Here is a 16,432-nt window from a genome sequence, read left to right as displayed (position 1 = left end):
CATCAGGGTTTTCTTGTATGTAAACCCGATGTAACAATGACACATTGAATGTTTGCCCTACAGATGCCAGAAAAAGATAAGCAGAAGTTAGATTGAGACAACAGAAACCTGATTTTCTTAATTACAATTTACAGAGCACAACATCGATTTCAATTATTTTTTCTTTCTTGCTTTTTTTTTGGCAGTATTACTAAAACGAATATGTAACATATAGGCCTATCTAAAGTTGTACTTGTACTGAGTGTAGTGGCCTGAAGCGGTAGAAGTGGTAGATAATGGAAAAAAAAAACTCAAATAAAGTAGAAATACCTGAAATTTGTTCTTCAATTCAGTACTGCTTTGTTAGATTCCACCACTGGCTGCTTGCCAAAATGTGGTCCAGCATCCTGAGCTCCATCTCATCCATTCATCCGCAGAAACAGCTGGTTTCGTGGCGCCATCTACAGGTGAAAATAAGCCAACAGCGCTGAACCACCAGAGGGCGCTATTCAACATATCAGTCAGTAAACAAGCACCAAAGCATAGAACCGGAAACCAGGAAGCACGGCAGCAACATGTAATAACCTGCCACAGAGATGTTGTGTAACAGCTCATTTTGTAAGTATTTTCTACCACTGTCTGCTCTAGACATGGTTAAACATATTTACCTTTACTCAGGCCGCTTTAATAAAGGTGTCACTGGCTGCTGAATGTATCGGTCTTTGTTAAAACATACCGACCGGCAGCTAGCTGGGGCTTTAAACTGGACAGCTGATGCTCACTGTTAGCTTAGCATTCTAGCCACGTAAACAATGGATGGAAGTGTAAGAGATTTTATAATGTTTTCATTCAGCCTGGGGTAACTGTTTTCGTAACTGGTTGCCACACAGAGTTATCTTTAAGATAAATAAATGATTGACGCTACTTCCTCTTTTCTACATTAATTTCTAGTCGTTCACGATATCTTAAAACTCCGAATACCTACTCCTGTTATTAGATTTAAAGAGTGTATTTAGTTAGTTCCTTGGGTTCAAAATGAAGTTAGCTCTCATAGCACGAAATACCTTGTTGTTTATTGAGTGTCTTCATTGCAGGACAGTTATACGTAGGCTTATATGACCACATCAACTTTTTGACATCTGACCGACAGCCTCTGCAGCTTCATCACCATGCCAGTAGAAGGTACAGAGGACCAGGTGCCCTCCTCCCTCTCCAGCCCGGCCAGTGCTGCTCTCACCCCGGGAGGGACAGAGGAGGATGGGGCTGCAGGGGGCACAGCATCCTGCACTTTCCCCGAGAAGAGTCAAGGCTCTGAGGCTGCCGCAACTTACCCTGCTACCAGTGAACCAGAAGAGGGGACCAGTGGTCAGTTATACATCCTCTGTATATGTTTAGTCTCTCAAATTTTCATAGCAATGAATATGTACATTTACCTGCAAGTAAGAGGAACTCTTATGGCCATTTTATGTCATTATGTATTATCCTTTGTGGTGTACAGGTGTGAAGAGATCTGGTGCCTTGCTGCAAATCAACCGACAGCGTATACAAGCAGCATCTGCCAGTTCTGGGGCACATGAGTTGCAGGGGCTTGGTGTGGCTGTGTATGACCAGGATGTATTGGAGCAAGGTGTCCTGCAGCAGGTGGATGAGGCCATCTTTGAAGCCAGTCAGGCTGCTGCAAAAGCTGAGGCAGAGAAGGAATACCAGTCTGTGCTGGATGATGTCAGGTAAAATTAATTCTTATTGGTTTGATTTCTGTAATTTTTATTTTTTTGTACTTGGGTGTATTGCTTTAGTCTTCATGTTAAAATCTGTTCATGCTTCTGTTCGCCTATAGACAGATGGTAGTGGGATGTAAATATCCATACTGTATTAGATGAAAGCTGTGATCAGGGCTAGGTGATTTGTTTTAAAAAGCATATGGTCTTTCAGGTAGAATCAAGATCCACAATGTGACTGACAATTGTCTCCTGTCATATAAAATATAGGTAACATAGAGTTACAATCAAACTGTAACAAGTTTTCTTTAGTAGTTGTAAATTAACATGCTGCACAAACTCTGCTAGCTGTAGTGGACTAAAACTCACTTTAGTATTGGTCTAAACTCATTCTGACCTCCCTGTACTACAAAACCCAAACTACAACCATCTCTGTTAAATACCATAATTTGTACAGTCCCCTTGAAAAACAGATTGTATACTAAATTAAGATCTAATACAGTTGATTGGATAATCACCCTGCCCTATTTACATTGTTGTTTATATATTTTGTATATTTGTAAAATGACTTCAAAATATTACAATCATAAGTGTGTCCTTTCATTGCAATTTTAAATATATAGAAGAGACTTTTGTGTCATGAATGTGATGTTCATTAAGTGGACTACTACTACTTAGATAAAAGAGTATTCTAGTGGGAAATATGTCGTGTGTAGTTGTAGGTTCCTCACTAAATTTAATCCCTAAACAGTCTGGTATGTCTTTTGTTATTTCACTGTGTGTTTTACAGGTCAGTCACAGGCTCTCTGAAACAAATCAACAAGATCATTGAGCAGCTTACTCCCTATGCCGCATCCAGCAAAGACATCAGTAGGAAGATTGAATCTGTTAAACGACAGAAAGAAAATAAGGTAAAATGCTTTATGTGCCAAGTGATATTGCTTATTCCAGTTGTCTAAACAAAATAGCCATGATCCTTGTATGAATGATTAAAACATCTCATGGTCTTAGGAGAAACAGCTGAAGAAAATCCGTGCCAAACAGAAGAGACTTCAGGCTATTTTGGGGGGAGATGACTCCCAGAGAGTCGAAGCTGAGTTTTTGGCAGATGACGATGAGGAAGAAGGTGAGAAATAAGTCGACATATATCATTATTTTTCCCTCACACCTCTTCTTACTGTAGATGTTTGTTTCATAGCTCAGTCTTGACTGTAATGGAATAGCCCAGGGTAGAGTATTGGTTCCCACTGCAGCTTTCCATTTTCAAGAAATTGTCAGAGAACACTGACCACAAAAGTTGTATAATTTTTAGCTGTGGGCAACACACACTACGTACTGCATATTTAGAATATTGTTAAATTACATCCTCTCCTGAATCTACCCCAGAGACATCTATAACAATGTAAAAACAAAAATATTTTTTTGTTTTTTATTTTGCATTGTGGTTTTATTTTGACAGCTGGGTTGCATTTAGTATTGAAATGTTTTGTTTTGTTTTGTTTTGATTTCAGCTGAAGAATATGTTGCCTCCCAATGTTGTTTAGTGTTTTTCAACAGATTTTGGGATCTAACTGCTCCTGTTGATACAGTACAACCACAGTTTACATAAACATCAAAACCTTTCAAGCTGCCATCAGATAAAACATGACCTTAAAGCAGAAAAGTCTGTTATTCTCTGCTGACACAAACAAAAGTTAATGTAGTGTCATGGTGTCTTGGACATAAACATAGTTAGGTGTTAAAGTACATCTTGTGTGTCTTTGCTTATATCATTGAACCGTTGTAGATCTTTTTAGTGTTTGTCTATCCTCATAAAACTTTTGCATTGTCAGTGTGGCTACAACTATGTAAACATGCATGATTTACATTAAGTGTTTTTAACTGTTTTTGTTCAGTGTTTGGTGATTTCTTTCAAATTTCACAATAGCATGACTATGGTCACAAACTAAACTCCACAGTCTAAGTTTGAAAAACTGATAGTGGACACTTCTTTATGTAATCATGTTCATGTTGTGTGTCTTGTACTAGAAGCTGGACCATCCACACTTGGCAGCATGCTTATGCCAGCTCAGGAGACAGAATGGGAAGAGCTTATCCGCAAAGGTCACATGACTCCATTTGGAACAAGAATTCCCCAGAAAGAGGAAAAAAAAGAGCCTCGAAAAGTGATGCTTGCTGAGAACTCAGCGTTTGACCAGTACCTGGCTGACCAGGCCAAACTGGCCACTGAAAGAAAGAAAGTCCCACTTCTAAAGAGGAAGAACTCCAGTTTCAGTCATGATGGAAAAGGAAAGGGAAAAAAGAGCAGAACTTTATCTTCCCCCAAGGATAAAAAGCTGCAAAAGCGCATGCGAAAGCTCCAAATAACTGCTTTGAAAGCTCACCCTAAATCTCGCCCCAGGCCTGAACCACAGCTCCCTAAGCCCAGGAGAAAGCATCACACTGAGGAGGGAGAGATGGACAGTGAGGGATCAGAGTACCTGCCCAGTGATGAGGGTATAGATCTTGACCAAGAGGAGAGAGAAGCTATGGAAGAGGGGTTTGGGGAGGATGATGATGAAGAGTACGAATTAAAACCATACAGGAAAAAGACTGAAAGGAGAGGGAGGAAGAAGGTAAAGAAAGAGGAGAGTGAGGAAGAATACTGTCCTGAGAGTTCTGATGATGAAGAAGGTGATGAGAAGAAGGGCAAAGAAAAAAAAGTCAAAGATGATGGAGATGTGGAATACTACAGACAGAGAATACGGTATGATGCTATAACACCTGCCCCTGTTAAAATATTCTATGTTTGTAGATAGAAAACAGTAGATTTGTACTTGGAGCTGGTAGATGCCAAGCTTTCAAAAGTTTTTTCCTCTGTAGGTCTTATAATAGTCATGTCCAACAAACACCCGCATAGGCCTTTAACTTTGTACCACATTTATAATGGCAGTGGTGCAAATATGCTATTGTTTAGTTTAGAAGAATGCAGTCGGTTTCTGCTGGCTCCATAGTGCAGAGGGAGAGTTAATCCCAGATGAGATTGGCAGCTGTTTCTTGACTAAGCAAATTCACTCCCTGCTCTTCTTCTCTCTCTGCTCTCACACTGCCCTAATTATCCTCCTGCACATGGTTTTATACACTCACTCACTCACTCTAATGCTCAAATTAATGGAAGAGCAGCCCTAATGAGATTTCATATTTATAGCTGCCAAATAAATTGTGTTGGCATGTGTCCTTTTTCTACACTACAGTGATTGAATGTCAATTCAACAGCACAGACACGGCATGGATGGTGAGGCTAGCTTATATGAGGAATGATATTATTAGAGCGGGCAGTATTTGTAGTTGGGTGGGGGGTGGAGAGGGGGCAGAAAAGTGTAATTAACTGAACCAATGCTTAGTCTTGACTTAATTAGAGAGTGTGGTCTCCCAGGCCCAGCTAAAGGACCAGTTTCGTGGCAGGGTGACAGGACCAGGCCCAAATGAAGATGGATTCTTATCCTCTCCACCTCACACCTTTCTGGGGAACTCGCACTACTAATTGTCTGTATCAATCTTCATTTGCTGCGCGACGACTGTGCCTCTAACTGCCCTCTTTCCTGCACTATTAAAACTGTTCTCCTTTACATTTCCCTTTTTGCTGTGGATGTTCACAACTCAAGGGAAATACTCACAGCGCAAAATGTTTGCCATCCATACTCCTGTGTAGGCAAAGCTTAAAATAAACTATTGAGTGCAAGAGGAGCAAATTTAACATTGGTTCTGTGGATTTGCATATCCTGTTTTGAGGGTCACATGGAGCTGAACCTACCCCAGCATGCAATGAGTATAATGACAGAATTAATGCATATGAACCGACAGATCATACAGGAATCATAATTTGCTTAAAATCGTTTTCTTTTTTTTTAAATGCATGTCTTATGGACACTGGATGATAAAAAGTCTTTTTGGATATAGCATGTAAAATACAATGTAAAATCATTGTAAAATTAAGGCCGATCAATTTACCATTGACAAAAGCAGTTCCATCTGTTGTTTGACTTTTATTTCAGCAACTTGCAAGTATTCACAAATTCGAAGTCCTTCTAGAATTTGCCAGTAAAATAGAGAATGTATTAACCTTAAATGTGCACTAACTTCATGATTCTATACTCACTCTCTCTATAGGAGATGGAAGCGGCAACGTCTGCGAGAAAGGGAGGAGAAGAGGCAAAGATGTGAGGAGTTTTCAGATGAAAGTGATGCAGAGTTTGATGAGGGGTTCAAAGTGCCTGGCTTCCTCTGGAAAAAACTTTACAAGTAAGTTCAGTGTGCATCAGTGTGAGTTATCTCAAATTCACACTGATATAAAATGAATAAAAGCTATAAAACAATTTGTGTATAATAATGTGTGTACTATGTACTTTGCCCAGTGTTTATTTTCGCACCCACTGCTTGTATATACCTTTGTACAAAATGATGCAGATGAACCAGACATAAGACAAAACAAATTGGTTATTGGTTCTTTCCTATTTAAAAGTACTAGTGAATGAAATTTTGGCATGCGTCAGTTTCAGGGTTAAAATCCTCAATAATGGAAGTGTCATTTTTATGAATAGAATCCAAATGTGGTAAAAATGTTGCGTTTAATTTAAATTTAGTGGATTTTATGTAATGTTTCTGTACATCACCTTACCTTCTCTTACTCACACTTCCAGGTCACTTACAGTTTATGCATTCATACAAACTGGACTGTGTTAGTAATAGAAACATTCTTCAATACCTCCCTCATGTACCTGGGATGGAGTCAGCTGATGGTTTGTGGCTTTTGTGGCACATGAATTTGTTTTTGTTTATTAATTCATGTTGTTATTGGATAAATACTGTTGGTTCTGTAGATCTGTTTGTTCATTTTGTTTTAATCTTGTTTTAAAAACATTGATACATTTTGCATCTGTATGTCTGTCTTTTCATAAAAATAAACAAAAAAGTGGGGGAAGTGGTCCCCATTCGAACAGTGTAAATGCTTCCATAGGTGAATACCTGAAATATCAGTTTATTTGCTTGAAAATTCTAACTATCTGTGTTTTTGAAAATCTGCATTTTAGGTTAAGCGCCAGTGTTTCACGTTTTTCTGTTCATGTGATTCATGTGGTAGGTACCAACAGACAGGTGTGCGATGGATGTGGGAACTCCATTGTCAGCAGGCAGGTGGCATCTTGGGAGATGAGATGGGATTGGGTAAAACCATCCAGATCATCAGCTTTCTGGCTGGATTGAGCTACAGTAAACTGAGGACCAGAGGATCCAACTACAGGTACACACACAAACACAATCTATGGGCCGAGACTATGTGTCTGTATGGTATGAATATTTGATTAGGGGGATTTCTGCTTGAGAGTGTTCATCTGAATTATTAAACATGTTTCAATTATCAGACTCTTCACTTTCTTACTGCAGACATCAGAGAAAACACTGACACAGTGTGTATGCGCTTGTGTGTGTGTGGGTGTGTTTGAATGTGATAGTTAGAGTAAGTCCTTTCTTGAACACTCAAGGAGATTTTGGACTTCTGAACTGGGAGTGGAGCAGGTGTGGGACTATAAATCAGCCATGGAAAGATGATGCACTGGTGATAATAATTGGATTTTACTGCACAAACAACACTCATGCATTTAGTAGGTGGAGCTTCCCTTATGGTCAATACTCTGTCTACTATAGACGCCCACAAATTGATTGCTTGCAAACTCAATTATGGCCCAGTATCAATAGCTTCCACTAGGCAGAGGTTCATAGCAGCCCATTAGTGTGTGTGTGTGTGTGTGTGTGTGTGTGTGTGTGTGTGTGTTTGACAAAGCTCTTGTAAATTTTCACATACAACCTTTGTCAATTCATTTTTAAGGCATGTTGTCAGTTTGGTGGCAATAGGCTTTGTTAATTATTCTGATGTATTATTGTTTTCAGCCACTAAGATGCCTTTTATGTTTTCACTGTTTTATTTGTTAGAAAAAAGCTTTCATTTTCTATAATCAAAGCTAAAAATGACAGTTATCCACAGCTCACTGAACCCCGAGTTCACCTATCTTGACTGTGATTGTGTTTGATTGCAGGTATGCCGGCTTGGGTCCTACAGTTATTGTGTGTCCAGCAACAGTCATGCATCAGTGGGTGAAGGAGTTTCACACCTGGTGGCCACCTTTCAGAGTGGCTGTTCTACATGAAACAGGCTCTTTCACTAGCAATAAGGTAAGTGTCTCAATTTAATAACTGAACTACAAAGTTTCATATGGGTTCTTTTTCCTCTGGAGGGCACCAGAGGTCTATTAATGCAGCTTGAGCTCTAAGCCTTTTCCCTTTTCTTACTTTTTTCTCAAACGACATAGAAGTAGATATGATGCTAGGACACTCATTAGAAACTAGATGGTTGCAATATCAGAGATGCTTAGCAACTGTATGGTACATTTTTTTTCTCTTTTGCAGGAAAAACTGATTCCAGAGATTGCATCATGTCATGGGATCCTGATAACCTCTTATTCAGCAGTGAGGAATATGCAGGATGCCCTGCAGCGGTACGACTGGCATTATATTATACTGGACGAGGGCCATAAAATCAGGAATCCAAATGCTGGAGTTACAACTGCCTGCAAACAGGTATTGTCACACATAGATGCATGCACGTATATATAAATAGCTTAACCAAGTGTTTCATTGTTGGGTATTAAAATTAAAACTTTTATGCTCTAAATGTAAATGTATGTTTTTATTTTTTAGCAATTGCTTAAATTCACCTTCAAAGATCTGCACATCTGCCATATATACTCATTGTAGTTTAAGTTTTTTAAAATGCTGTTTTTCTTTTCTAAATAGGAAATTATTAACTACCATCATTCCATGTTATGAAATATTACAACAGATTAAACATCGCAGCATTTTTTATGCATATCTAACTTTGATCCTCTTTCTGTCTAGTTTCGCACTCCCCACCGGTTCATCCTGTCAGGTTCCCCTATGCAGAACAATTTAAAGGAGCTGTGGTCACTGTTTGACTTTGTCTTCCCTGGAAAATTGGGAACGTTACCTGTGTTTATGGAGCAATTTTCAGTCCCAATCACCATGGGAGGCTACAGCAATGCCTCACCTGTTCAGGTACTGAAACACTATCAAATGCATAGAAATGATTTGTTTAAAACCTGCCCCTTAAGGCCAGAAGAATTAAAGGGCAGTAATGTGGACGCATTTGACTCAAAGGATGTAATTTTTATTTACTCTGTTTTGAATCATTAACTTTTTTATAATATAGTATACTACTAATTACAACTAGTACTAATGGGCAAGACAAAATCATGGGTTATTTGCATTGTAGTGAAAATGAATTGGTGAAAAAGAATGTTAACAGTGGCCCAGGAAGAACGAGAGGCACATGTAAATCAGTTAACCTTGCAACCCTATAAGTAATTCTTGTAGCATAACGTGGGAGAAAAGGTCACTGACAACACTGGATACACTTGTCCAATTTTGCAAAGGTGGAAGCAAGGAGAAAGAGAGATAGTGGAGCAACAGAGCAATTAAGTGCAGTCCACGATAATGTAGTTTCGTGCAGAGGAACTTCACTGCATCCCTTGTGTGTGAGAGAAAGGGAGAGGCTAAAGTGGAGGGCCAGTGAGCTAAATTGTAGCCCTTTGTCATTAGTGTCCAATCGTTAATAACCCACTGACTGTATGGATTTAATTATTTAAGCTAGCTATTGATGCTTCTTCCGCTGTCGATAATAAAAACCTTTACTAATTATTAATGTTATTAAATGGTCAGAGAGGGCTAAGCTCTGCTGCTTTATCCTCTTCTGGAAATTCTCAGACTAGCAAAGCAGGCCTTCAGCTTCAACTCATGAATGTATGAAATGATGCACGTACAGACCTGTGTGTGTTGGGTGGAGATAGACAAACTGATGTTGGATCCAATAATACAATAGCTTGTGCAGTGATCAGTGGATCATCTCCTGCTTCCGTCTACTTCACTTCCGTTCTGACTTCCATTTAGCCCTCAATCCCACGGTGATATTGTCCCCTCCAGCCTTGCAGAGGGTTTCTTTGATCCCTCTGTGGACCCCTGGTGAGTTAATGTTTAAAAGGCTAACTGGCCTTTAACACAGAGTGTGGATGAGGTGTAGCAGGCCATTTGTAGTGGGGCTCCTAGTGTTGGCTGGAACTGAGTGTTTCTCCCGCCGGTCGGCAATACTGATGAAAGAGGAGGGCTTTGTCCCCTGAGACCAACAGCACTCTGATCAATGTTTAATGGCTCGTACTGCTGAGAGGGACACCAACACACAAATGGGATGAGAGAGGGTGGAACAGGGGGTAAACGGCACTCATGTCCTGAGAAATATCCACACTGACGAGTGAATGTTGATGTGTTGTTTGACACACTAAACTAAATTATCTTTGAGTTTTTCAGCAGTTTGTTTTTTTTTTTTAAATTCTGATGCTTAGAGGGTTAACTGTGCTTGTTCATTTTCAGGTACAGACAGCTTTTAAGTGTGCATGTGTGCTGAGGGACACCATAAATCCTTACCTGCTCAGACGAATGAAGGCAGACGTCAAGGCCAACCTCTCCTTACCTGACAAAAATGAACAGGTATTCATCGTGCTCTTGGAAATTTGACCCTGTTCTGTCAGAGGTGTTTATCTGATTGGATGTGACTGTATGTGCCATGTCTAAAGAGTATTTGATGAATGTGCATGGTCCTTGTCAGGTGAAGCCAGCTAATAAAGTCTTGGTAAAGTAAAAGGAGCAGGTATTCATTAAGGTGGCCAGTCTCTGGTCTGTCCTCTTGGCTGACGCTGGTTGACTTCTCAGTCCACTTCAGCTCATTAAGTCAGTCCCTTAGGACAACTGTGGCGCTAAAAAACACATTGCTGCCTTCTAATTTCTCTTTTCCCACACTTCACTTCATCAAGGGGCTTTAAAGGGGATGTTCACTACTCATTACGCACTCTTACACTGCCCTTTGTGTGTGTGTGTGTGTGTGTGTGTGTGTGTGTGTGTGCGTGCGCAGGTTCTGTTTTGCAGATTAACAGAGGAGCAGCGGCAGGTCTATCAGAACTTCTTAGATTCCAAAGAGGTCTACCAGATACTAAATGGTGATATGCAGGTAAGCCTTGCTTTTAAGGGTTCATACCCTTTGTTTTAAGCCTCTTTCTTTTTTGCATCTTTGCTTTGACCCATGTTGTGCCACTAGAACAAGCAGTGCAAGTCTTGGTCAAGCGGAACACTTCTAGGAAGATGACTTCCCATATTCATTATTTAACCCATTATCCAGTGAATTTCAGTTAAGGTTTCTTACTAATGTGCATCTGTATGTTGTTAATGCACTTTACTTTCTTGTAAATTGGCATCAGAGCTTTAATTTTTGCCATGTAAATTTAGTTAAACCTCTAATTGCTTGTTTTTTGTGTTCTTAAAGAAGCCCTCTTTAAGCAGGTTGTATAGTTGCTTTTTTCACATTAGCCAGCCCCATGAGAGGGAGACTCAACCATTTATCACCACTGACCAAATGGACATGGTTCTAGAGCTAGGGGTGACCACAGCAGATTGCACAGACACACTCACATACACACACTCACAAACATATTCAGTGGTCACTCTCAGTCCATTAACCACCATTACTAATGCAGTGACCATTGGGCCTTCATCAAGAAACACAGCCTATACTGTCCGTAAATAAATTATGTAACTCATTTCTGTAGCCTAAAGTAAATGTGTTTGTTTAAAAGCACAACACTGTAAAAAATGCCACTCTTTAATATCTATTAGGTCACCCCTCGCTCTCTGTCTGTTTTCATCTTTTTGATAGTTTGTGTTTTTGTTGTGGGGTTTGGTAGGTTTTCTCAGGTTTGATAGCACTGCGGAAAATCTGTAACCACCCAGACCTTTTCTCGGGCGGACCCAAGATGCTGAGGGGAATCCCAGAGGACCAGCTGACTGAGGAGGAACACTTTGGTTTTTGGAAACGTTCAGGCAAACTGATTGTGGTGGAGTCACTCCTGCGTCTCTGGTTCAAACAGGGCCAGCGAGTACTGCTCTTCACTCAGTCTAGACAGGTTAGGAACATATTCCACCATCTGATTCACAACTTTATCACCTCTGATTTAATATAACTGTACATTTTATAGAATTTACATTTGTATGAATACATTTAGATTAAAATTTGCATAGACCATACATGTCTTTTATTTCCTGTCTGTTTTCGTGTGTTCAGTGTTAATCATTTGTATTGTATTTGCCGTTTTCTCCATTCGACCCATGTGGCTGTATGTGAGAGAGTAGTGTATGTGAGTGAGGCCCCAGCTGTTGTAGTCAATACCAATGAGATTATACCTCAGAGGGAACCTGAGACCCTCCCTGTCGGTATCTCTGTCCATGTAATATTAATCTACTCTAATCCTTTTAGAGATAATCCAAACCTCAGCCCCTCTTTGCTCTCTGTCTGTTTCCCTCCCCATTACTTTTCTCACTGTTTGTCTTCCTCTCTCCCATGTTTCCAGATGTTGCACATCTTAGAGGTGTTTGTGAGGGAAAATTACTACTCATACTTGAAAATGGATGGTACTACCACAATAGCTTCCCGACAGCCCCTCATCGCACGTTTCAACGAGGTACGGATTAGCCATCCCTAATGGCTCTGAGTGTTTCCCAAGAAAATCCCCTCCTGAGGCAGAAAATGCCTCAGTGATACTCTCCTCACCCCAGGGTGAAAACACTAATTGATGACAATCTGTTGTTCGAACTCCGGCAATTCTCTTTTATTGTTCTTTACATTAAATTATGGCAATAAGCCTTAATGTTGACAATAATTTTATATGTTCAAAAGAACTGTCTGTCCTACAAACTTGGACACGTTTTAATCTTTTGATTGTTGCAAATGCATAATTCATTATCGGTACTTCAGAAGATTATACTCTATATAGTGTTGTAATGTAGAGTTAGAGCGCAATTTACAGTGCTTATCAGTTTGAAATGTCCCTTTACTGCCCTGTAGGGAGCATATAATAGCCAATAGCTACAGTAAGATTTATTTATAGTTGAATTTGGGTAAATGGGATATTGTTTAGTATCTTAAACTTATGTGTTTTATATGCAGTGTAAAACTGTACACAAAATATTAATTAATCACTGCCATTTTTACAGCAAAATAAGACCGCTGTGTATTTTGCCCTACTTTTTTTTCTCTTACAGGACAAATCCATTTTTATCTTCTTGCTGACCACTAAAGTCGGAGGTCTGGGAGTCAATCTGACTGGAGCCAACAGAGTCATCATCTACGACCCAGACTGGAACCCCAGTACTGACACACAGGTTAGACACACACACACACATACACGGGCACACCCAGTTGTTAATTTTATTTGCCAAGTCCATTATTTGTCATGTATTCTGATTATGCTCCTTATGTTTTTTTGTAACTTATATTTTACCCATATTTTTAACCTTTTTGTTAATATCAGCATAGAGTAAAAATAACTGGATTGTATGCCTCAGAGGATGCCCTTCAATTGTTTTTTTATTTTGTTTCTTATAGGCACGAGAGCGCGCATGGAGAATTGGTCAAAAGCAGCAAGTGACTATTTACAGACTGCTGACTGCAGGGACCATAGAGGAGAAAATCTACCACAGGTCAGACATCACTTGTTAAACCGTTTAATTTCATGTTGAGCACTTCTAAATGTGTTGGTACACATTATATTAAATCACAGAACTCAATAAAAAAGCAGTAAAAATAACTCCTTCATTGTCTTTTGCGCCTTCTCTCTCACACAGTTTTTGGTTGTCGTTTTCCATTGATTGTACACATTCATGAATATTGGTTTTGACATGACTAATTGCTCACATCATGGCAGTATTACTACTTGCACTACCCCAGTTCTCAGTAATTGAAAAGCTTTCCTGCATTATTAAATGGCCAATCTAGGACTCCTAAACTGTTGCTCTGTTTGGTTTGTGTCTGTAAACTGCTTTCAAAAAGCAAGTAGAAAGAACTGTAGGGATTCTATTTTGATACATACAGTAGTGAGGTTAACTTAATTTTCTCATCCATCAGCTAAACTACTCTGTGGTGACAGGGAATCTGAACTGCTTGCTGAGGTTAACGTTACAATCCACTAACACTGCATTTCATTTGTTGTTATTTAGGCAAATTTTCAAACAATTTCTAACCAACCGTGTTCTGAAGGATCCGAAACAAAGGCGTTTCTTCAAGTCTAATGACATTTATGAGCTCTTCACTCTGGCTGATCCTGACCGAACTCAGGGAACAGAGACTAGTGCTATTTTTGCCGGTCAGTAGATGCATCATCTGTTTCTATTTTTTGCAAAATTATATTTATCATTTATTTCCATATTTAAATGGGTTCTTTTTAATGGATAGAAATAATGCTGTTTGTTGTTGTTGTTTTATCATCACACAGGTACAGGCTCTGATGTCAAGGCGCCAAAGAAACTGGAGCGATCAAGGCCATTCCACATGGGAACCCAAAGCATACATACACAGAAACAGTCCTCCGCCAACCAGAATGCAATCAACAGAACCTCTTCATCAGATGTTCCTGTATCAGGAAATGGAGTTTCCTCTCTATGTAGTTCAAATTCTCAGAGCAAACCAAATGTCCTGCTGGCCAGTCAAAGCATGGACCAAAAGGATGTGGATCTGCCAGATATTTCAGTAAATACACAGCATGCTAGCCTAAATAATAGAGACTTGAGTGATGTGAAGCCAGTAGTCAAACACTCCAACTTATCCAGCTCACACCAACGTAGAAACAAAGACAATACCCTGACTAGTCCTCAGAAACATACAGAAAAGCGCAAACACTGTGACTCAACTAACACTGACAAACGTAAACATAAGAAACGCAAACACTCCCATGATGCTCGGTTCGAAGGCCACCGCATTTCTCACTTGGTAAAGAAAAAGACTTACAATAAAGCAGAGGATGAAGACAATGAGCAGCAAGACCGGAAGAAATCAGATGATTATGTTCTGGCAAAGCTCTTCAAGAAATCAGGTACACAAATCTGGATGCGGTTTATCTGTTAATTTTTACTAAATGTAAAGTTTTTCTGTTAAGTCTTTGTTTGACTATCTTTGTCTCTGCCCCTCCTTGTTTTTCCTCAGGTATCCACAGTGTGATGCAGCATGACACCATCATGGACTCGTCCAACCCCGATTATGTATTGGTAGAGGCAGAAGCCAACAGAGTGGCCAAGGATGCTTTGAAAGCCCTTAAAATTTCTCGGCAAAAGTGCAGGCTGCCATATAATAATACTCCTCCACCACCTGCAAGGTACACAGTCTAACAATGAAATGCCGCTAATCTAATATGAATAAAAAACATCCAAGTTTATAACTCATCTGTGTCCTCAGGAAACGGTTTGGACAAAAGAAAAATTCTCTTCTGGCTGCACCATCTGTTCAGTCTGTCTCTACTTCAAGTAAATGCAAGGTAACAGCTGTCGTATTCTGAAGATATTACGATTATTGTGAAAGTTGTAAAGCATTTGTGACTCATGTGTTTAACTATTTTTGATTAGGATGCTGCTATTATAAAGAAGTCTGTTTCAAAGAAGCCGGGCTCAGGAGCCCATTTCAGTGGAGAGGGGCCAGAAAGTGACTCAGGCTCCGCCCCCCTTTCCTCCTCCTCCCTGCTGGCCAAGATGAGAGAACGCAATTACCAGCCTTCCAGCCACAGAGATGAAGAGGAGGAAGAGGATGTGTCTGTAGCTGAACGAAGAAACTCCCCTCCAGCTCCACCCACTGAGCACGACGAGCTGTTGGTGGATCTACGTAACTTTGTAGCCTTCCAGGCTCATATGGATGGACAAGCCAGCACGCAGGAAGTGCTGGAATATTTTAAACCTAGACTGACCCAGGAACAGGCGCCTGTGTTCAGAGAGCTGCTGAGGAGCATCTGTGACTTCCATAGGACATCTGGTCAAGAAGGCATCTGGAGACTGAAGGAACACTTCCGCTAAAAGAGACAAAAGCTGAAATAGGATGTGTTTGAATATTTGCCAGCTATGACATAAATATATTTTTGTTTAGGTTGTCTTTTGCTTCCTTAACTTCAGTGTCTATTGGGCACATTAGGTCAAGAAGCGAAGTGACTGAAGTACTTTTTTTTTTTTTTTTTTTAAGAACCACATGAAGCCATTTTGCATTGTAGTACATCCTTAGGTTGCAGATTAATGTTTATTATCTAGTCGATTAAGCTTAGAGGGAGGGTTTTTTTTATCAGAGTTTAAGTGAATTTTTGGTTTGCACTTGGACTACTGCAATTCCTTTGTTTTCTGTTCTTTTTTTTGTACCTGGTCATACTTGAAATTACCTGTAAAAGTAAAAACTGTTTTCTTTTGAGTAATTATTTACTCAGATGCATTTTTTCAGACATACCTGGACTTGCATCACTTGTCAGATTTTGTAACATGCTTCTATGAAACAAATGGAGTTGTGTCATTTTGTGAATATGATCACATTGTCATACATTTTTTACTTTGGACATAGTGTGGTTATGGTCACTAAAGTAACATTTAAATAACCTTCGGTTGTTGGTGAGAAATCAGCATTTGGCTGGTTCTGAAAGCACGTGATTTACTGTTTTTATATTTTATTCAATAAAAGTAATTAAAGTATTTTTCCAGTTTTCGTTGAAATCACTGCTAGATTAAAGAAGACTATGAAACAGTTTAATAAAAGATTGTATCTTGAGTTTATGTGTTAAGGG

The 16,432-nt window shown here is 39.6% G+C and overlaps 1 protein-coding gene across 2 annotated transcripts; it reads left to right on the top strand.

The window, feature by feature from the left end:
- The first annotated feature begins 519 nt into the window (after positions 1 to 519).
- Positions 520 to 16,343, top strand: ercc6 (excision repair cross-complementation group 6). 2 transcript variants are annotated; one of them, XM_030155535.1, is made up of 22 exons: positions 520 to 597; positions 1,130 to 1,344; positions 1,478 to 1,706; positions 2,488 to 2,608; positions 2,709 to 2,823; positions 3,729 to 4,443; positions 5,847 to 5,978; positions 6,817 to 6,975; positions 7,769 to 7,904; positions 8,139 to 8,309; positions 8,628 to 8,804; positions 10,173 to 10,289; positions 10,711 to 10,806; positions 11,537 to 11,755; positions 12,200 to 12,310; positions 12,891 to 13,010; positions 13,234 to 13,328; positions 13,845 to 13,990; positions 14,120 to 14,716; positions 14,827 to 14,995; positions 15,076 to 15,154; positions 15,243 to 16,343. In XM_030155535.1, exons 2-22 carry the CDS (start codon positions 1,149 to 1,151, stop codon positions 15,681 to 15,683), a joined length of 4,341 nt encoding a protein of 1,446 aa, XP_030011395.1. In that variant the 5' UTR covers positions 520 to 597; positions 1,130 to 1,148; the 3' UTR covers positions 15,684 to 16,343. The 2 variants fall into 2 exon arrangements, with proteins under 2 accessions (XP_030011395.1, XP_030011394.1); XM_030155534.1 differs by having other exon boundaries at positions 3,726 to 4,443.
- Positions 16,344 to 16,432: the final 89 nt, after the last annotated feature.

Source organism: Sphaeramia orbicularis, chromosome 15 (genome assembly GCF_902148855.1).
Source record: "Sphaeramia orbicularis chromosome 15, fSphaOr1.1, whole genome shotgun sequence".
NCBI classification, from domain to species: domain Eukaryota; kingdom Metazoa; phylum Chordata; class Actinopteri; order Kurtiformes; family Apogonidae; genus Sphaeramia; species Sphaeramia orbicularis.
This window is presented reverse-complemented; position numbering and strand designations above follow the sequence as displayed.

Coding starts and splice junctions, on each gene's coding strand:
- ercc6 (XM_030155534.1), top strand. CDS start 1,149: ATGCCAGTAGAAGGTACAGAGGACCAGGTGCCCTCCTCCCTCTCCAGC. Junction 8,805..10,172: donor GCAATGCCTCACCTGTTCAG/GTACTGAAACAC, acceptor GTTCATTTTCAG/GTACAGACAGCTTTTAAGTG. Junction 13,991..14,119: donor GACTAGTGCTATTTTTGCCG/GTCAGTAGATGC, acceptor ATCATCACACAG/GTACAGGCTCTGATGTCAAG.